The 23,449-nt window shown below is 33.4% G+C and overlaps 1 protein-coding gene across 1 annotated transcript in view; it reads right to left on the bottom strand.

Annotated features, from left to right (window-relative positions):
* TMPRSS15 (transmembrane serine protease 15) overlaps nt 1-23,449 on the bottom strand; it is a 51,125-nt gene that overhangs the window by 2,882 nt on the left and 24,794 nt on the right. The window contains exons 16-25 of the mRNA XM_088530631.1: nt 22,177-22,318; nt 16,991-17,080; nt 15,637-15,762; nt 15,070-15,201; nt 12,351-12,461; nt 9,638-9,770; nt 6,580-6,675; nt 3,241-3,290; nt 2,630-2,804; nt 231-412 (exon numbers count right to left, since the gene is read on the bottom strand). Coding sequence (XP_088386757.1) covers nt 231-412; nt 2,630-2,804; nt 3,241-3,290; nt 6,580-6,675; nt 9,638-9,770; nt 12,351-12,461; nt 15,070-15,201; nt 15,637-15,762; nt 16,991-17,080; nt 22,177-22,318 — 1,237 coding nt within the window. The remainder of the gene's footprint in view (nt 1-230; nt 413-2,629; nt 2,805-3,240; nt 3,291-6,579; nt 6,676-9,637; nt 9,771-12,350; nt 12,462-15,069; nt 15,202-15,636; nt 15,763-16,990; nt 17,081-22,176; nt 22,319-23,449) is intronic.

Raw genomic sequence — 23,449 nt, 5'->3', positions numbered from 1 at the left:
TAAGCAATCAATGTCAACCTCTTTTCTGTATTCGGGTTTTATGAAGTCATAAAGGAAAATGTTCACTGATTCAACACCACTTCTCAGGCAAAATATTCAGGAAGTACTGGACTGACTCCAGAATGATTAGTTTCTAAAAGCATAGCCATCCCGTCACCCTTGTGTCCTTAAAGGTAGAGTTTTGTACAATAGAGTAAGTCTTATATATACAAGAATACCAAGTCATCTACCTGTATATTGTACTTTGTATTGAAGATGCATCATCGCAATATCATTGTCTTTTGTGCTCTTATCATAATGAGGGTTTATAATTATTTGATCAATTTCTAGATGTACTGTTAAAGCATTTGTTGTATTCCGTTGGTCATGCAAACCAAGAATTGCTTTCCATCGAGATAATTGTAAATTCCTCCTGGAAGTTCAAAAAATATTTACAGTTATCAATGAAAATAATATAATGAAAATTTTCAGTAATATGTTAGGTAAAATGTTAATCTATAACCTCATGGTAATGTATAACATTTGCACATTCTGTTGTAATAAATAGGAGAAGATCATGGAAGTGCTTACAAATTTGTAATAAAATACTGTGTTAGGCCATTAAAGATTGTAGAAATATGTGGTTGGATTTTGATGTTAAGCTTATAATGCATTATTTATAAAGAATTAATCAGGCTGTAGTGCAGTGAAGGAAAGGACGTTAGCTAAATTACTGTGGGTTTTTAAACACTGGAGAGAATACTTTTGAGAGAAGACTTGCACTACCTACAGTGCAATTAATATTGGCCCTACTTTGAAAATTATCATGGAATATCTAAAGAGTAATAAATACATCTACAATGCAGCTGCAAATGCTATGGCTCATAGTCTCAAAAAATCAATTTCTTAATATTTAGCTAAATTGAAAAAGGGATATTAAGACAAATTGAGGTATTCTATATTTATTGCTGAGCTATGTATGCTGATTGGAGGCTATATTTAAACAAGAGAACTTAGAATTTGCTGATTTTTTAATAACAAAGTTCATGGTTTCAAAAATATCTCTTCACTCTGATTGTTATACTGAATCAATTTCTACTGATCTTTTAGTTTGACTCCAAGAAGTTGTCTTGGTATAAATTAGGAACATTTAAATTTAATACTCCGAATTAAGGGAAAACTCCAACTCCTCACTTAGAGAAAACTCACAAAATCAGAATAAAAAATTATAAATTTGAGTAAAAATAGTGCAGAAAAAAGCAGAAATACCAGGACAGTTGTGGATTTACTGTGTTCAAACTAACAGGACATGATCTTCCTCATTTCTATAGTTTGTTATGGAATACAGTTCCTACCATGAAGTAAGGGAACATTCACATGTCATCACATGCTCCATTGCATTATACTGCGTAGTTATTTATAATGAAAGCTGTGCTGTAATTATCGATATTAACATTTCATTTTTACCCTTCCCGCCCCATATATAGTATCATATAATATTATAGAAATTGTGTAGAATATATGCATCACTTCATTGAATGGTGCACGTAATAACATCATCTGTATTCCTAGTCAGTGCAGAAAAATCAGGATTCACTTTGGTTATGCTCAGTAAATCAATCTTTCAGAGTGGAAAGAATGAAATTTATGAGGGGTGAGGTCCCCTTTTACATCATTGGCAGAGATTCAACTAAAGAGGCCCACATTAATTATATATACTGTGCAAATGCTCAGTATTGATACATATATTTAAAATATAATTCTTTATTGACAGAAAATGCTTCTTGGTTTCCATAAATCTGTACTTTAAACTATGAAGTAAGGGGTTAACAGAAAGTAAAGAGCCTTTTGCTGGGTTCCACCCGTGATTTGAACTACGGTAATTAAACACAGTGAGTTAGTGGTGAACTATTTAGTATCACAAATTACACATATCTGATGTCTCCTCAGCAAGCTTGGGTGTAAAACAAAAGTTTCATCATCATTCTTAAAATAAAAAGGCAAAGACATGGCATGAAAGTTGTGTGACTCTCAGCTGGTTTGCAAGAGTCCCTATGGTCAGTGGAGATAAACAGGTGCTTATGAAATTATATTATTTTTATTCTAAGTACATATTCTAAGTAATTTTTTTTTTAAAAAAATCAGTTTTTATCTCTGTTCACTGTTAAACATATTCATTACTTTTTGGTTGTTTTTTCCCCTAGGGTGCTTTCCAGAATGGTGCTCTGAAAATTGTTAGTTGTTTGTATGTACTGTGGTTCTCGGCTGGGATGTAGACAATTTTATTGAGAACATTTTTAGCTTTACTTTTTTGAACCATTAACCTGAAAACATTGCTTGTTTTGTTTTGTTTTTCACTGATGTTTGAAAATTAACATTATTTTAACTTGAAAATCATTAAATATACCACAGCTTGACTTGTGCTATTTGAAGTGCAAACCTAGTGCTCCATCCAACCAGGTAGAAAGGAACAAACCTGGTGGATGTGTGGTTCATATTTACATATGAATCTGCAGAGTGTTTTACCCTACAGAGAACTGACTGATGGCTCAGAGTTGTACTCCAACCCAACTTTACTGACAAATATCCACCATAGTTCAATCTTGTGGGAGTATCAGCATGGGTTAGCTTAAAAAGAAATGAACATTACCCATAGACACAGTGTGCTGCTGTCACCAGCCATTCATCGCTAACAAGGGAAGCTCCACAAACAGGTGTTAAATTATAAAGAAGTGAGACTATCCAAGGCCAGGCCCCTGCTTTGGCATCACTTCCACCTATGATCCTCATTCTGCTGTTCTCAGTTACATGACGTTTTCCACAGGCTAAAGTAAAATAAATAAATAAATAAAAATCACTATTTGTATATTCTCAGGGAGAGTTAATATGTTTGAAAAGACTAATGCTTGGAAAATGATTCTTTGAAATTCCTGACCAACTTTTCACAAGTACTACTATGTGGAGAAAAGTTTGGCATTTTATGGGTAAATACAGAACTTCATAAATATATAACTTGGATTTAGATGAATTATTCCCCAGACTTCCTGGATTTTGGATATATATTTTCACTGTAGAACCATCTCTACCATACATTCAAGACTAGAAACAAGAAAAGACTGTAATTTTTCCTGTGTTTATATTATTTTGAGTATGGTTGTTATAATTGTTTCCTTTATCTTTCAATTCAAATGATAACATTAGGCTTTATGGACTGAACTATTTGATTTCTGTGTGAAATGATCTCAGCATATATGTACTTACATTTCGAGATACATTGCAGATAAATCACCAGATTATTCAAACAATACTCTCTAGAATGAAAGCATAATTAAAGCACAAGTATCCGCACATCAGGTAACATTAAACATCAGTCAAATATATATTTATATATTTAAAATATATATGTATGTATATGTTTATGTATGCATAATTTCATCATTTTACTCCATCAGTATCAAAATATTAAATATTGTATTTGGGTTATAGTCCTCAATGCTTGAGTTATGTTTTAATTATAAATGCATATAATCTTATTACATACAATATTAAACATATGCTTTTTAAATGAACACTTAATGGTATATGTAATGGAAATAAAAGTAGACTCTTGTTTAGAGAAATAAGTCATCTGCATACAATAGATTCTCAGGAGAATTGTAAATGGATTTTATATCTTTGCTAACTAACTACTCCCATACTTCTATACTAAGTTACTTATTTTGTAATGCATTTGGTGAAAATCTTGGTCAATCTTGGCAATCTCGGTGAAAAGATACACTGATACCAAACTATCTCTAAAAAAAAGAAAACAAGAAAACTTGCATTGATATGTAGTGGTAAGATACTGAAAACTTCTCAGAAGGTAGAAAAAAATGCCATATCCATTTACCTACTAAGCATTTCTGATACGCAGAGGTTTTAAGAATATCCTTAAACCTTGTAATGAATCTGAACACTTGGGTCAGTGACTGTACTTGCAGTTTAAATCTACTACATACGAAAGTATATCAGAGGAAAGAAACTCTGCCAAGGAGTAGTTTTTAATATGTATTTTCACATTATTTTTAAGCAGAGAAAGAGAACGGGTACATAAATATAATACAATATATTAATATTATTAAATATATACTGGTATATATGTTAAGTGTGCAATTTACAAAGTGAAAACCAAATTCTGTAATTTGCATTCAAATCTGTATTGACTTCATAATGAAGTGCCCATTTGGCAGTGAATTAGACATCAAGGAGGACAACCAGAAGTGCACAAAGCCACAGAAAGCCAATATAATCTTCCACACAAAATTCTCAGTGACTAATTCTTCCCCAAGCTTTCTCTGCTGGATTAAAAAGGGTGGTTAGCGATACACTATATTAGCTCATTTATTTGATCCTATCCTTTATCTTACGCAGGTATATCAAGTAGCCAATGTAGTATCCAACATGTCAGATTGGTACCCTATTTTTTACTTTGAAGGAGGAAGTCATATTTAATGACAGACTTTCTCCCCCCATCAGCATCTACTAATTACTTTAGTAGAAGTTACTTGGTAGAGTTTACTATTTTAAGCATATCAGAGAACAGTTATACTCTCTAAGCACCAGAACTTTCAAGTCATATTACTTGTGCTGTTGTTTTCTTTGCCTTTAGCTATGTTTGAATATAAACCAAAGGCATTAGGAGAAACACCTCATATAGTTCGATTACCAGTTAATGTTTTTTTTAGTTAACAAATCTGTATGAACTTCCTCTCAATCAGTATATGAACAACAAATGTGTGTGAAGTTGTATTTGTATCACCCTGTAAAAATCAACTGTCCACATGAAAAATGGTGCAAGAAATCTATTTCTGTAACAGAAATACAATCAATATGAATGAACTTCCATTTCCTCTTGAATTAATCACTTTTTAGTATTTAAGAGATATTAAGAGAAGACATCTTTAAATCATAGCTGTTTTTTAAGATCCCTTGGGGCAATCATTGTTTAGACAGCTATTTAGAAAAAAGAAAAATAGCATACAATGTCTTCCATTACTCTATGACCCTTTAACCACCAGTGAGAATGATAAATGCTTGGGATTAACATTGTATAATTAAAATGTAAAATGGATCAATCTTACTGTGGATAAAATAGAGCACGGCATTTAAAAATCTTCTCCTGTTTTGCTACTGTGTGATATTTTTCACAAAGCAAAACAGAAAGAAATTGAACTCCTGCCATCTTCATAAGGTTTCAGCATTTTAGTAACTGCACAGTGATTTTCTGCATAAGTGCTTTTGGTAGGATTCCAGGAAAACATTTACAATAAGTCATCGTATAAGAATAAAGACAGTAATTTAAAACATTATATATTGTTTTATTTAATGATGGTAAGTCTTTCTCCTATTAGAGATATAATGTAAATCTCAGGATTTCCTAAGAGTATAGCCCTGTGAAAATGTTACATTTACAGTTAATCTACAAGACATACTGACAGTTTGTATGCTCCTTCAGCATCACTTCTGGTGTTGTTTGGACGGAGAAAGATCAAAATATAATCTAATGCATCCTGAAGATCATCTAATGATTCAGTTCTAAGTGGGAAAAGAAATCTAAAAGGCTTATGCAGGTGGGATTCATTTGTCTGAATAGATAAGCTTCTTTTATGGAACTTTTTATGGAACTTTTATGTGCATCAATAAAATCAATAGATTATAGAGTATGATTCATCTCATTCAAGCAAAGTTCAGATAAATCACAATTTGGAAGTGCCAATTCTTCTCTATTGAATGTAGAGGGAACCTAAGTTGTTAATTCCAATACAACTCTGTGTGTGTATATATGCATATACATACATATATATATATATACACACATACATGCATATTTTATATATATAATGTATATACATATGTGATTATATAAAAATACGTGTAGACATGACATATGTAGGTGTATATACACAGTTATGTATGTCTATATATGTTGTATATATACATATATAGATATATATATTTATATATATATATTGAACTGTATCTGTGACATATAAACTGAAGTCAATGTATTAAATTTATGCAAAAAGTTTATTTATATATAAATTTCAATTAAAAATGTCAACATAAATCAAACATATAAAAGAAATATCAGTTTTTTTTTCCTTTTCTCTCTTTCCTTGTTTTGATTGATTGATTGATTCCAACTCACATGCTTTCATTATTTTTGTAAAGTATTTACACTGAATCTGAGGCACACTAGGGACAGAAGACTTTTTCCTCTCATTTCTCCGTCTTCAAAGTGGACATAATTTGAAGATCTCTAAATAGAAATGCTTTGTAAAAATAACAGTGTTTCTCCTTATACAGTAAATGTGTTAAGACTTCACAAAATATTGTGCTTTCAAATTTATGGTAGACAAAATGGACAAGACTGGAAGGGGGAAAAACGAGTTGTGAAATATTGCATAAATTTCTGCAGTAGACAGAGAATAAGACCTAGGTATGTAAATAGTTTAGACCTTTTGTACTGGATATTACCTCTCAAATGAACACGAGCTGGAAACTGTTATCACCATGCTTTAAGCTATCCATAGTATAAGGAATAAACATCACTCTACCTACCTTTCTGTAAATATTAGGCTCTGGTTAACTGCTTTGGTAACACTGACAAATGGGCCATCGCTAGTGAATAGTACGGCTGATGACATATTTGCATTCCTGGAAGGAAGGGACACACAGGTATATTTTTAGATTCTTATCCTACTCCATTGGTGGAAGCATATTCTAGAAATGTTTCTGTTGTAGAATAAACCACAAACTTTTTTACTGAAGTCAAACCTCCAAATGACTTCCCTATACCTGTGAAAATCTCCCTTTTCACTGCAATGTCTTTCTTCACTGGTCTTTTTCAGCCAAGACTGGACAAAATATTTCTCTCTCTTCTCCTGCTTTTTTATAAACTAATAATTCATTTGTTTTCTTAGTTTGACTTGCTGAAGCATACAGAAATACAGATTCCAAAATGCTTGAGTGACTGCAAAATCAATCTGCTAATCTTTTATTTAATATATTGGTAAATTCTGTAACTAGAAGAAATCATATGCTTTCTGAGAGAAAGTCAATTTGTTACTGACAATATAGTGTGTTCTATATGTCCAGAAACTCACTGTTGCAACCTTTTTATTTTCATTGAATAATGGGGACATTCAACACATAAATTAAGCATACCTACAATAAAAATGTTCCAATAGGACCATTTTTTTGTAAAAAAAAAATACTTGCAAATGTATTTGATCATATTTGTAAATGATTTGCCTAATCTACATTTTGGAAATGAACACATGGAACATCTTGCTAGATAAGCTTCCTTTTCAGCACATATCACAAATGCAGCAGCACATATTTGATAAATGAAAGCAAAGGATTCAGATGTGTGATCTGTGCAGAACATTACACTTTCTAGCCCAGCTACATAAATAATCCAGATAGCTACAGGACTCTTCATTTCAGCATTTTTCAAAAACAGAGCAGTAAACAAAACTAGCAAATTTATAAGAAATTAGCAGCAAAAAGAAAATATCACTAGGTGAACCTCTTTAATAATGCTAATAATTCTAGATAATTATTTAATGCAGTATGAGCTACAGTCTACCCAAGACCTATTACTACAAACATCCACTGAATAAAAAATCTACTGCTCTTTATTAGCAGATACACTGCTACGAGGAGGAGTCATAGATATGGAGTGATGCTTAAGGGTGCTAAGCTAAAACAGCCCTTCTTTTCCCCCTCATTGTCAACTGCAAAGTCACTTCTTCCCCGGAGATATGCATAAAGCCGTGGCATAGATATGAAAATTAAGTTGACAGACTATATAGGTCTGATTGCTAATTCTTTAGGCAGACAGAAATTCTGTGTGAATACATAAATATGAATACATAAATATGAATCTTTACTATATTGTACCTCAGCTAATAGCTTATATAAAAAGCTATGTTTCTTGAAGCATACATGTATTTTATGCCAAAAAATAATTGCCATACATTCTAATAAAAATATCTCTATTGAAAAGCAAGAGAATTTATACTATTCTGCAGGATCTAAAGCAGAAGTTTTATCCAGGAGAAGAGAGAGTGATACCATTTAGGTTTAAAAATACTTTTACTTTACAAAAAGAAAATGTAATATACTGAACAATGGGATCAGAAAGAACCAATACAGAAAAAATATCTTAATGGGAGTTTATTTATTTATTTATTTATTTAATGAGTGTATTTGACTACTTTATAGACACGAACTCTGAAATATATGGCTACAGAATGTTTTGGAGACAAAGCTCATATAAGTCAAAGGTAATAGAAAATATAATGAAAGTCAAACCTCATTGAAGCCTATGAGATATAAAAATGTAAATTAAACAATCAGACCGAGAAATGAGCAGTCTCCAGAAGGTGTAGAGGAAAGAGAGGTGGAGGTAAGAGAAGAAAGTGGAAGAAGTGTCAGCCAGCAAAGGAAAGGATGCTTAAGTACAGGGACCCCATGTTCATCACAAATGACATAACCTCATATATGAATTATAAACAGGATTTGTGTATTCAGGTATCTGAAATCTACACTAATGCAATACCTACCTAAAAAGAAAAAAATAAAACAGCATATAGTATATCATCTATTGAGTAAAAATATTTTAAATAACATTTAGATGTTTTTCTAAGTTGTTTTAACTCTGTTTATTTCTTTAATTAATTTGCCAGAAAAACATTTGCAGACATGCTATATTTGGTGGTGATCAACATAATAAATTTCAAGCTAAGGCTTTCATTTAATTATTATTTGGATGTGTGTCATCCCCTAAAAACCTCAGCACTTCAGGAAAGCCATATTTTGTTCAGTGAATGACAGTGGAGTTACATATAGTGTAAGTGAGGCCAGGATTTGGGCCATTAATTTTATCATAGATGTGAGGTTAACAGACAACCCTTCTTCACCCACTTTTTACCTGGAAATCTTGCTGAATAGAGCCTAAGGCCTTCCTCCCTCCCTCCCTCCCTCCCTCCCTCTCCTTCCTTCCTTCCTTCCTTCCTTCCTTCCTTCCTTCCTTCCTTCCTTCCTTCCTTCCTTCCTTCCTTCCTTCCTTCCTTCCTTCCTTCCTTCCTTCCTTCCTTCCTTCCTTCCTTCCTTCCTTCCTTCCTTCCTTCCTTCCTTCCTTCCTTCCTTCCTTCCTTCCTTCCTCCCTCCCTTCCTTCCTTCCTTCCTTCCTTCCTTCCTTCCTTCCTCCCTTCCTCCCTCCCTTCCTCCCTCCCTTCCTCCCTTCCTCCCTCCCTTCCTCCCTTCCTCCCTTCCTCCTTCCCTCCCTCCTCCCTCCTTCCCTCCTTATATCAAGAGAAAAAGAGGTTCTTAGGTCTAAATACACAAAATGTATTGGGAGCCCAAGTGCAGAATACTAAAATGGTTCATTTAAATTTACCCGAAATGAACTTCAATATGATAGCAGAGCAGCCAAGGTTGCTTTCTGCACCAGCTTTAGTCTTAGGCAGACCAAGCACTTCACTATACCATAGAGAAGTACCTATGTACCTTTTTGGATGCTAGAGACACTAGTGAAATGGTGAGGAAAACACAAATGTGCAGACAAACAATCAGAGTTACAAACAAGTGACAAAGAGAAGAGCACACTCACCTTTGCCCCAGCAGCTGGCAAGCTGTGTCTGAAATCTGGTCATTCCAGTTCTCTGCACATACCAGGTTCCATTCCTTCCCAGTCCTGATCTGTAGCAGTCCTTGTGTGCTTACAGAACCATTAAGCAATCTCACTGTAGACCAAAGCGGACATAAGTATTTAAGCAGATGGTTTAAAACAACAACGAACAAGTAACCTTCTTCCTTTCCCCTCCCCCAACCCACATAATTATAATATAGACAGATTTATTAGTGCCAGCAAAGAACAAAATAAGTTAAGGTATGCTACTGCAGTAAGAAACCCAGCATCTCAAGGATCATCTTTCTAAGAAGGCAATGCTATGGTTATATCATCCTATGTTTCTGCTACAGGAGAACTTTATAGCCTGTGTTTTGTAGGTGTCTTACAAGCAGACAGTCTTCAGTTGATAATTATATTTCTTATTTACTGTAACCAGTATTTCACCTTGGTAAGCATTATGTTCTATCCATCTACTACTTGAAGATTTAGCTACATGAAACTCAATAACATAGATTGGAGATGAAGTGAAAAACAGAGTCGACCAAAAATTGGATTTTACAATTCCTGTTTCTATGGGAACTTTCAGTGCTTTATTTCCAGCTTTAGGTTAAAGAAAAAAAAATATTTTTTTTAATAAAACTTTTTCCAAAACAAAATATTCAGAAAATAAAAGTGGAAATATTTTTATGGTTTATTATGAATTCATCAATTATTTTGTAAAAAATCTTATACTATTGGCATAGTGACTAAGGAAGTCAGACAGAAGGACAACAGAGTCACCTATGACTCAGGAGTCAATCTACATTGCAGGTTATTGCCAACATGAGCACGTGTGGGAGGAGAAACAATGCATTTTAATTTACTGGTAATAGAATTTAAAAATACATACATAAATCTGTCCAGAAAACCTTTTTCCTACAAATTATTTCCACAAACATTAACTCACACACTATAAAAGTGTGTATTATTTTTGATAATGCCTCTTCAATAGGCAATCACAGTATGTTAGAAAGAAGTTGTGTATTATCATTAAATAACGGTAAATCTCAGCTGTAAGGTATTTTGAATTAGTCTTGAAATATCCAAGAACTGCTTACATTGTGAGGTTTCTCTAATTTACTTTTGACACCTTTCCTGTCTTCTACTTGAACTTCATTTTCCTTTCTTTTCACTGGATACATGCACTAGTGACTTTCCTTTGGTAAGCAGTGAGAGAAGCTTGAATCCTAACACATTTAATTCAAATGTCACACATTATAGATTTTTATAAAGGATGGGATATCCTAGACCTTTCTTTACAGTTTCTGGGAAGTTTCAGGAGTTGGAGCATTTAAAAAGGGCAGCTTGCCTAGTTCAAATTGCCACATCTGATGAGAAACTGAAATGGGTTTCAGGAAAATGAATAATAATTCTGGACACTGAAAAGACTCATTGTGAAGATGTATAATTTTTCATTTCATTTTGGGATTGATTCAGCAAAATTTTTAGTTTAGTTTAACTGGATTTTTGAAAATAATTCTTCCTATCCTTTAGTGTGAAGTAATTTTTTATGAAATAATAGACAATTCATAGTATAATTTTTGGGAAAATATACTTAATATTGATCTGGGTGATACTGTATCTTCCTGCCACACTGTATCTTCTTTTCAACAACAGAATCCTCTCCAGCTCCTCTTTGCTTAAGAGGAAGCTGAAGTGATTTTTTTTCTGTGCATTTTAAAGGCAGATCCCATATGAAACAAAACAGCTAACTGAACTAAGTGGAAAAATGAAACTGTGCCTTCATATACACATATGCTTGTTTGTGTGAGTGTGTGTGTATAAAAAGTGTTGAAATCAATGAGAACTGCCAGAACACATCCAAGAATATAATTGATTCCCATACGTCCTCCTTAAAATAAAAGAATATAATTTCATATCTAGGCTTAAAAGCCTGTTTTAAAATCTCCTATTAGAGCTCTATAATGCATTGTCAGAACAGCACTTTATCAGAAACAGCAGTTTAATTTCTCTGCTAGGATCAACATGATATCAACAGTGGTTTTATATTTAAATTATTGCTTAGGGGGCATTGTTTCTATACTATGTGACATAAAGCCATGCACTTAAATTTTGGAAAGAACCATTCTCCAGATGGCTATGCAACAGCAGCTGTTGCTGTCCTTGTCATAGGAACCTGAACATCCACTGTGAGCAGCAGATGATGATTTTGCAGCTGTGCCATCTACATCAGTGCCTGTGTGAGAGAGAGTCCACACTGACTGGAGGGTTGTCACGTGTTGCAGTTTGGCCTGGCATTAGTTGGGAGAATCTTACTCTCTATCATCTGCAGAATTTATACTGCTATGAAACTCACATAAAATACAGCAAATTTGGGGTATGTAAAGGACAGATAAAGAACATTAAAAATTTTTTATTTAATGTTGAAGGTTGGACAGGCCGTTATAGGCAGCAATAGCTTTAACTACAGAGGAACTTCTTTCTTCATTCCCAGAGATCTCCACTAGTTTTCATGCATTATGTCAAAGAACTGACTTTTTGTCCCAAAGTCAACCAGACGCTTCTGTCTAAATTAGTATATCTTGCATGCAGCTGCAGTAGTTTACACTGGCTGAGGTTGCATACCTATTTTCCCATGTAATTTCTACCAAATACGCATGTATTCCTTTACTTTAGGTGAAGGAAGCCTTACCACACTCTGCTTCATCAGAGCCATCTTCACATTGAAGGAGGTTATCACAAAGATTATGCAATGGTATACACTCTCCACTACCACACTGAAACTCTTCAGGTTCACAGGCTCCTGAAACAAAACAAAACCGGAAATGGAGATGAAGCTATAATTATTTTTCAAGGTTCATGTTCTCTGCAGATTTACTATTTCATCTCAAGGAAAAATTGGGTGGATGGCACCCAGAATCTTTCCTTTCACGATTTTCTTTTCTGTCCTTCAATTTCCTTTTCTTTTTCTCATTCCTTTCCTTTCTCTTCTCTTCCCTTCCTTTCACTTTCTCTTTCCTTTCCTTTTTCAAAAATAAAGATTGTTTTCAAATAAATAGCAATTAATTAAGTAGTAAATATATTGTAGTTATTTCTATAGTTAAAATTGCTCAGTTACAAGCACTCTTAGATTAATAAATTTTGGAGGGATAAGAAAAGACAAATCCTGAACAAATCCTATCTCCTCTGAAATCAAATGCAAGCATCCTATTAACATTTGTGCATCTAGTGCTTCTAAATTTTTTAAAAAGTGAGCAACGAAGGCAAGTTCTGGATGTTCAGCACTTTCAGAGAAGTTCAGTAAACTTAAGTTTCTTAAGATAAAATAGAGAGAGGTAAAAGTAGAGGTATTCAAAGCCAAGGGCCTCCTTTTGAAAATGTCTGGGAAGAAATGTAACGAAGAGTAGCGAAGAGAGTATTTTCAAAAGAAGGGTTAATCTATTTCAGTATCAAATAAGAATCTTAGAAAGTAAATTACACATAGAATAAATATAACACTGAAATTCTTTCTTTAGCCACAGTATATTTTTAATAACACCACCTAACATAATTTGTAGGAAATATACAGTCCTAAAGATAAATTCTGTTTAAAAAAAAAAAAGTATTTTCTTTATTTTGCCTTCCTGGGCATACTAGCTGAGCATTTCATTCTCCAGAAGTCTTATTTAATGCAAGACTATTGCTTTGCTTCTGGATTGTTAATATGCATATTAAATTATACATTCATTCATGTGATACATCCATATTGTACAAGGGAATATTGTACAAGGCAATATTGTACCATATGGATGCAAAAGGATAGGGTTTCCCAAAAGCCTGAGCTCTATTCACATTCAGTGGCCACAGCTAATGTCAAATTTTCTGTAGAACTTAGTTCCCACTTTAGACAGCTAGATGAAGATTTTCTGAATATGCTATTTTACTATAACACATAATGTCAAAAAATATTCACTGCCAAATTATGCTTTCTAATCAAAATCTCAACATTTCATGGAAAAATAAAATATGAAGAAAAATTTCTTGTACAATTCACTTATTTACTGACAATCCTTTTAACCTTGGGCCAGCAAGCTAACAGTATTAGCCCATGTCCTTTGGCTGCAAAGAACATGAATAAGCATAATTCTTCTGTAAATGGAACCTTTTAAATATATTTAACCAGAATTGGCAATTGGCAATTTAGGAACTTAAATTAATTAATTCTCATTTTACAGCAAATGTGGGCAAAGATGCTGAACCAGCTAAAAAAATGACGTACTATTGCTGGACTGAACAAATGTTATAGAGAAAGCAGAACAAAAAGCATAGAAATAGGCATATTAACCTACATCTCAGTCTTGCACAAGGGACTAAATTAAAGTTGATTTTATGACAGTAAATCAATGGTCAAGATTTTTAAGATATTAAGAAATTAATATTACTATTAACTTATAAAAGAACTACAACTAGCATTTCATGCCAGGAAAAATGTGCCTTTACTGATATTTAAAGAAAAAAAGAAGAGGATATACTCATGTTAACTTTGTGTTCATGTATCTGAAAGGTACTTTACATTAACTAAGAACATACACTGCTTTTTCTTGTTCTTCTTCCTGCTTTCAGATTTTTGTTAAATGAAGTCTTAATTTCATCAAGAAGGGGATCTCATGAGAGGATTTCTCTTGATAAGCATATTGCTCTTGCTCATACTTGCCACTTGGCTCTCTTTTGGCTGCTTTTGGAACCTCAATTACAGAATTACTTGTACCAGTGAAAGGTCTAATTGAGGGACCTCATTACATTCACAGTGTTCTTTCAGCAGGGAAATGCCTGGGAACTGAAGCTTTGCTGCTCAAATATTTTAAACAATAACTTTTTCCAGACACTTTACAAATTAAAGGCTAAAATTTTAAAAATGGCTAAAAATTTTAAAATTTTTAAAAAGATGGACCATATGACAAACATTAATAAGTTATCTTATGCATTATTCCCTTCTATTGGATGTGATCTATAATAAATATTAAAATAATATTTAAATACACAGTAGTGACACCCTCAAATAAGTTAAAGGAGTCTTTTGGGGGGCTTATACAGAGAATAGTTTATATTTGCGCTCTTGTCATAAAGATGTTTTATAGGTCAGAATACTGAGTCAACTCCTCTGGGTACTGAACGATATCACACAGAGTTACACAGAGTACAGCCTTTCTTCTACCACAATAAAGCAAAACAAAACAAAACAAAACAAATCCCTTTTCACTCCAGAAATAGTGAAAAGCAGATGTATACTCCACTAGACTTTGTCTTTTATTGTTTCATTTTTCTGTTGTTCAAGGACTGAGATCCAGGTTCCACTCCCCACCTTTTATCAAATGTATTTGACACTTAGTATAAACCTGTTAAATACTAAATATAAGGGTTCATACACTTACCTAGATGGTAGCCAGAAGTAAAATTTGCAAGAAAACCCTTCTTAGTTGAAGAGTCGTCTGTCAATAAGAGTACTGTCATCTGGTTTGTTGTAGAGAAGACATCTGGCAACGGGTTTTGCCCTGTATAAACAGCTATTTCCAAGGAGAATATAAATACATTATTTATTTATTATATATTTCAAAATGTTTTAGGATCAAAAGGAAAACTAACTGCTATGAGAAAGCATGAATCAATATTCAACTACAAATCTGACACTTTGGTACAAAATAAGATTAGACCATGATATGACTATGCTTATGTTAGTCCACACATGCTAGCAGTTTTACTGATTGTCAGCTGCTTTTGGATTGTATGGAAAGCTGAGCAGGTAGAAACATTTGGGAAAATGATGTCAAATACAATAAATTTTCTCAAATTTTCTTCTTAAGTTTCCAAGACCCAGAAAGATGAAGAAATGTAGAAAAAAAAATAGAGGATTAATTAGTTGGAGAGAATAAATTCCTTATTAGATCAATTACTTTGCTCCATCTGTCTGATTCATCTTAGTACTCATTGGTGTTACTTGCCTAAAAGCAAGGAATCTCTTCCTCTGCCATCTCTGACTTCAACTACATCATAAATATTTTCCAGGTCGAAAAACTGAAAATGAAGTTGAATGTTTTTCCCCATCTCAGCATTTAAATACCATATACCTAGAAAGCAACAACACACACACATACATAACACTTTCCATTTGTTTTTTTTCATTTTTATGAACGTACTATATCATTTTCGTGTCAAAACATTTTGGGAAAAAAAAAATGTTCTAATATGTTTAAGATCATCCAAGAGGCTTAGAAGTCTAAATATAATCTTTATAAGAGTTATGGGCTATCAAGATCCCAAATTCCACTGACTTCGGTTCACTGAACAACTTTCATATACATATGCATTTATTACCATTCATCACAACTGTGATTTTCCATAAAGTGACTAAACTAGTCTTATTCGATTTGATAATAGGATAATTTCAAAAAAGAATAAATCACATAAGTTTTTCAAATTAGACTCCCTTTAAGAGAAGAAGTATTTGCATCTATTTAATCCACCCTTTACTGAATTTGATTTATGAATGTACCCTACATGGATACTGTGGAAATCTTGTAAAGAAAGCAGATTTTTTTTCATGCTCTTCGTAGAGTGAAAAGTATCTTCTCACTATCAGAGAAACTTGTGGAATTAATATCTGGAAATGAGAGCTCTATCCCCAGAGTAACAGAAACAAAAAATTACAACTCTTGTGATTAGCATTCCAACACAATTCTCTGGTAAAAGGTGGAGTAATAAATAATTGAAATTTCATTAAGAAACAATGGTAGGGTTCTTCTCTTTGCTTCATCCATCATCATCATGTAGTGTTGAACCATGACATATTATAAGACTAATTTTCTTCTCCCTTTTGTCTGATATAGCTTAATGTAACTCTAACATCAGTAGAATAATGTTGTTTTTCCATTGGTATACGGTGAAATATTCTATATAAACAGGATCACTTGAAAAATGCATACATACATTCTTTCATCTTAAAAAGATTTACTAGATAATGGAGTAGGCTATTAATCCTCCAAATTTCACGGAGGTGAAATGGAAACCTTCAGTACCGTCTCTGTTGTTGAACTGACATAAACATGTTTCACATAAAGGCATCAAGGAATTGACTTGCCTGAATCCATTTCAAGGGATTGTGCTTATCTTCATTATATTTCAATCGACACCTGATTCCATAGCTTCTGCTAAGTTGCCATATAGACTTCAGTTAGAAGAGCTCACTGTGTATAACATAGATCATTTTTGATTGACAGCATATTAGGAAAGCAGATTTATAACTTCTATTTCTATGCAACTAAACTTTTCCTGGGCATTTAGAGAAGAGTGACTTACAAGAAGCTTGATTAGGGTAATTATTTGGGAAGTTTTCAGAGCTGAAGGTATTGTTTGGCTCCCAAAGTTCAAATGGCCCTCCACAGTCAGCTGAAAAAGGAAACACACCAAAATAAAATTAATATACTGCCTTTTTTTTCAAAATCAGTATCTACAAAGATCAAAAGTAATATTATGGACAGAATATTCAACTTAAAATTATCGCTACCTGCGCTAATTAACATACTGCTTAAATTTTAGGTTGAGGGAAGCCATTATTCCCATGAGGTCCCAGAGCACTGGACAAGCAAGGTGTGAAAGAACTTCACTGTCCTTGTTGGTTTGAGCGTCTAAGTCAGATCTGCTGACCCAGTCATTGCCATGGTGTTATCTACTGCTACAGTTAGATATTGTTGCCTCTGAAATTCTAATGCCTCTGAGCACAACTGCATTTGTGATGAGGTTATGAGAAGCCTTCCCTGTGTAGTTAGTTGAAGGACACAGTCTGTGTCCCTAATTTGGTGACTATTGGTCTGCAAGCAGTGCAAGTTGTGCACATGAGAAAAAATGTGAAGTGTGCTAACTGTAGCATTTACTAGGACATTAACATAAAAGTCAGAATACGTCATATTAAGACAGGAGAATCCTTCTCCCTCAAATATAATCTATTTATGAATTAAGCATGTATGCCTTTCTTATTATCTAATTGTTCTTGCAGTATTATCAGAAACGCTTTTCAGTAGAAAGCCCTTTTCCTCATTGAGCAAATAAACATCAGAGCCAATTCAGATAGAACTATAATGGCAATCAATATAATTTATCTGAAAGTTTACTGGTAGCCAAATTTTAGCTGAAAAATATCTTCTTCAAAAATAACTGCTCGAGTGAAGCCTTCATCCTACTGAAGTTAAGTTTAGATAAGAAATAGACAGCAGTATCTTTTTTTTTATTTCTTAAACTTAGCTAATGTATTATTATCTAATTATTGTTATTACTGCAACTAACGTTGCTTAACTCATCAATTAAAGATGAAACTTTCAACTTAAACTTTTATGTAAGGAGGTTCCAAACCCATTATAGATCAAAACAAATATGTCTATTGGTGCATCTCCTATTTTGGTAAATATTAGTTATCTGCTATATTGCTGGAAAGGTACTAATACTTTTTAGTCACCTTTTGTGAAAATGCTTTGAACTTTTCAGAGGCAAACTGGAATATAAGATTCCAAAATATTTTCAGAATACAAAATCATGAAATTGAATTCTAAGTTTTGGATTGGTTTGTTTTGAAAAGAGGGAACACTGAGGAACTCTGAAGAGATCCACACATCTATTCAGGCTTTTCCAAATATATTTAAATGCGGTATATGAAGATGAGATAAATGCAGTTACAAGGACGTATGTTATGCGGCATTAGTGAGAAGGGCAACTCTAGCACTTCTAGTATGTATACAACTTAGGAAAGAGGCAATGCTTTTAAATATTTAAGATTTTTTTTCTGATTAATTTTCAGTGCAATTTTATATTGAACAGATGGATTATATCTGTTGTGCATGGCCTATCAAGATATATTAACAGTGGTCTAAATAAAAATGACTCTATAATTTGCAAAAGCACTTTCAGCTTTCATTATTATCATTATGCCTTTTACCCCACTGATTGCAAAGGAAGGTACAAAAGCTTCTATGTATTCTGAAACATAAGAGTATTAAAAGACTTAGAATTCATAACTTTCCTGTTATGTATGTTTTTCTGTGAATGGGTCACAACCACAGTACTAGCATATAAATTCATGGAATTTAAATATTTTAAACAATCACACTGCTGTTTTGACCTCATCAAGACCTTAAAAGCTCTTTCAGTTAAACCTCTTAAATAATAGAAGCACTATTTGCCTCTTCCTCAAAACAACTGCTTCAATTAACAGGGATATGCAATTATATATAAACATTAATTAAATTTAAAGTTATAATTAGATGCATCAGATTTTTCCTTTAAATTGATGATTCTATTTCTTTTACCTGCGTATCATCAGTTCGAACAGCATAAACAGGATATACTTGTTTTCTCTCCAATATTAGAAAATATTTCCACTGAGATATTCCACTGATGATAAGCTTGTAATGCAAACATTAGATTACTGTAGTGTGTAATTTGTGCCAGCTGAGGAATTTACCTATCACTACTCTTATATTTTTAGATTAGGATTTTGGAGAAATTAAAAAATATGCTTTTTCTGTTTGCATTGAATGTAAACAGAGGAAAAATACTAGGTCAAATTCTGCCATTAATTTTAGTCTCTAAAAACCTTTGAGGGATCCTGTGTTTTAAGTTGGGAGTATCACTTTCTATTATACGGTCAATTTAAAATTACTATCAGAAATGCCGGGGAGTCATCCTCCATTTGTGATTCATATCCTCAAAAGGCACAAGAATCACAGCTTCAGATCCATACCTTGAAATAATCTGACCTCATCTTTTTGCACAAAAAAACCTCAAACATTTATAGAGATTTTCCAGTTGAATGCATTATTTTGCATTTCAATCAAAATTCCAGGTACTTTTTATGCATTTTTTAAAAAATACATACTATTAGGAGCTAGTAATTATATGGCATGTATTCATGACAACCATTTATGGAATATTTGGAAAGACTAAGATAAGGTATGATTAGATTAAAATCAGTATATTTTGAGTTTTGGAAATTTTCCTTGCCTAATATTTAAAAGCTAATATTATAGACATTTATGTGCACACATGCATACAGTCATTACATTATTGTGTAGCATTCTCTTTAAATATGTAATAGTGGAAGACAGGTTATACCTAGGTTATATCTGAAATATATTTCAGTTCCATGTTTCAAAATTTTACTTCATATTGAGGAATGTTAGCTTCACCATCAAAGAGAAATTAAGTGTTTTTCACTTGTTGTTCTGAATGACTGCTCTTCTCCAGGAAACAGAACTTAAGGCAAAAGAAACCAAGATATCTACCTTTTTTGATGAAAAATGATTTTGTCGACTTTTAAACTTTGGCTAAAGATTATCTCCAGTCTTAAGTTTGCTTTTAGATAAGTATGTCAGAGTTACATACTAAAAACCACTTGCTTAAGGCCTGTATAATACACAAATCCTTCTGAGGCTATACACTGAATCCCACTGTCAGGAATACCACTAAATACAGGAAGGTTTTGAACTTTCTCATGACAACCATCTTATAAAGCTTCTATTTGACCAAATCAGTACTGGCAAGAAACACGTAATTCTCTAAAATGAAAAAGAACTGTAAGAATAACACACTTTGACTAACCAGTATATTTTGTTTCAACTGTATCTCATAGAATGACAATTATATCTGCAAATGTCATTAACAACAAACAAATATAACTTTGGCATTTGTTCTGGATTATTATGCAAACTCATAACATAGCTATTCAAAAACTGTACATAATGAATATATATTTCTGAGCTACTATCATTTGATGACATGAGCAGGGGAAAAACAGCTTTTTCAAGATCAATTCAATTTGAGTAATTTATAGTGAAATCTGATCTGGTATTGACTACATACAAGGCATGTCAATAATGACTCTTCTTTCTCTTGCATGGAAAAGCATTGCAGGAAACTGATTTTATTCATGCCTGAGTATTTTTTTTCATCAATTACCAGAGAACTTACTTTAAAAATAAAGCTTTATGGAGTTATTCTGGGTTGTATGCCTAATGCTTGTTAGACACCCAAGTAGCAATCAGCACTAATAAACTTGTCTCTTTCATGGAGCATAATAAGGGATTTTCTTAGCAGTGCAAAATACAACACCATTTATCTTATAATGGCAAAATTATACATGCCTGCTTGATTAAAAACAAAATCAAAACAAAATAAAAATCAAAAAACAAAACCCAAAATAACTGCTCTATACTTTTTCCAAAACTTTAATTTATAGAAACAGAGACATATTAACGATGGAACCCACACTATAATTTTCATACTGTTTTGTGTCAAAAGACAGCTTATAAATGGGTATGAAGATGAAAGCCATGCTTCTTTTGGATGAAATTGTAGGCTGACAGTCTTGTGCAAAAGAAAAATCAAACTAATCCCCATCTCCCCACTAACCCCCACAGAAAAAAAAAAATGACTTTTTCATCTGTTCCTGTGGCACTGTGAATTACTCCAGGTCCTCTTAGTGAGGCTCTAGACCTAGCTAAGGAAATTGGCTCAGATCAAATTCTTTCATCTCTTGACTACAATCACAACATTTGTAGTGAAACCATTAGCATTAGTAAATTTACACCAGATGCATCAAAGTAATGCCATACATCTTTGAAGGTGATTGATAACATTCACATTTTTGAGCAGATTATAGATATCATATACTTAGTATGCTTCAACAATATGAAAATGCAGTCAAGTTAGATTTTTTCCTGCAACAGCTTTTGTATCATACTGAAGGGCAGAACGGACTTCTTCAGTCTCTTTAGAATTAATTATCACATTTTGTAGAGATATCTTTAGCTTGAATGAAAGTTCCATGGAGTTCTTACAGCAACACACAGCCACTATTTAATTAATTTCAGTGTTTATTGAATGTTATGTTCGATGACAGAGACGCTTTGTTGGAACTCAGGATGGAGCTCTAAAATTGAGTTTTGTTCTTGTATTTAGAAATTTTAGCAATTTTGTCTGCCCTAATGCATTATTTGGATGTGATGAAAGAATGACAGTATTAGTATACTGTGCTCTCACATGAATACATGGTAAATAGTCTTTCCCTATTATTTGATCTATAATTTAATTTAATAATCATCGTTATTTACTATATGCAAGAAAGCAACTAGCTGTGCTTTGTAGATTACAATAAATCTAATAGGAGGTGGTACGAAAATATACTCAGTGTTTTGATGATTTCAAACTATCTGTGGAATGGTATTTTATTAACTATTTAAATATCAATAAATAAATAAAGATAATTAATTATTAATAATTAACTAATTCTCCCCTAAAAAATCTTGTATTGTTAACAATAAATTACAAAACCCTATGAAATATTTTAATGATTTTTTCACAAGCTCTATTCATATGTGTATCATTTTTTTTTCATTGTGACTGGACCTGATTCATATCAGTTTTAATCATTCTTCATTGAAACACAAACACAGTAATAGGAAATGGTAATCTATTGTAATTTAGTATTTACTTACTAGGAAGTGAAGGCACAGTAGGAGAAACTGGAACCACAGTTGGCTCTAGAAAAATACTTTCATTACACTTTCCCTTTGTCAAGCCAATATCATCCAAGGCAATATCACTTTGACCAGGCCTTTTAAAGGCATCAAAAGTTACCTGAAGGTCATGAAAAAATAAAACAAAACAAAATAAAACAAAATAAAATAAAATAAAATAAAGTAAATGCTTTTCATCTTCATAAATGACTAACATACCTTAAAACTATACAACTTCATTTTTTTTAACAGAAATACATATCTTTTTAAACAGACAACATCCTGTATCCCTATCATTTTGTCAATCCAAACCCCTTATGGGTTAATGACATAGCTCTAAGAATAACTGCAATTAACTTGATTTATCTATAGTTTGTTTGGTTTTGTGCTTTAACATCCACATATTTTAAGTAACCCCATTACCATGGCATTTGCGATGGCAAAACACACAGCTAAATATAATATTCTTCCTGAGATTTGGGTCAGAGAGCTCTTAGGGAACCTTGATATCCGTAAATCCATGGGCCCTGATAGGATGCACCCCAGCGTGCTGTGGGAGCTGGCATATGTTATTGCTAAGCCTCTCTCCATCATCTTTGAAAGGTCCTGGAGAACGGGGGCAGTGCCAGAAGACTGAAAGAAAGCCAATGTCATGCCAGTCTGCAAAAATGGCAAGAAGGAGGACCCAGGCAACTACAGGTCAGTGAGCCTCACCTCCAGCCCTGGAAAAGCAGCTCATCCTGGCTGTTGTCTCCAAACGTGTGGAGGATAAGAAGGTGCTCAAGGGTAGCCAGCATGGGTTCACCAAGGGGAAATGCTTGACTAACCTGATATCCTTCTATGATGGAATGACTGGCTGGGTAGATGAGGGGAGAGCAGTAGATGTCATATATCTGGATTTCAGCAAGGCTTTTGACACTGTCCCTCACAGCATCCTCTTGGGCAAGCTCCCGAAGTGTGGGTTAGACGAGTGGATGCTGAGGTGGATTAACAACTGGCTGGATAGCAGGGCTCAGAGGGTGGTGATCAGCGGCACAGAGTTTAGCTGGAGGCTTGTAGCTAGTGATGTCCCCCAGGGGTCAGTCCTCAGTCCAGTCCTGCTAAATTTATTCTTCAATGATCTGGATGAAGGCACAGAGTGCTCCCTCAGCAAGTTTGCTGATGATACCAAACTGGGAGGAGTAGCTGATACCTCAGAGGGCTGCGCTGCCATCCAGAGGGACCTGGACAGACTGGACAACTGGGCGGTGAA

This window comes from Tinamus guttatus, unplaced genomic scaffold (assembly GCF_059628265.1).
Source record: "Tinamus guttatus ecotype Peru unplaced genomic scaffold, ASM5962826v1 Tinamus_guttatus_pri_ptg000384l, whole genome shotgun sequence".
Lineage (NCBI taxonomy): Eukaryota > Metazoa > Chordata > Aves > Tinamiformes > Tinamidae > Tinamus > Tinamus guttatus.
Note: the sequence above shows the minus strand (reverse complement) of the source record. Positions and strands in the feature narration are given on the sequence as shown.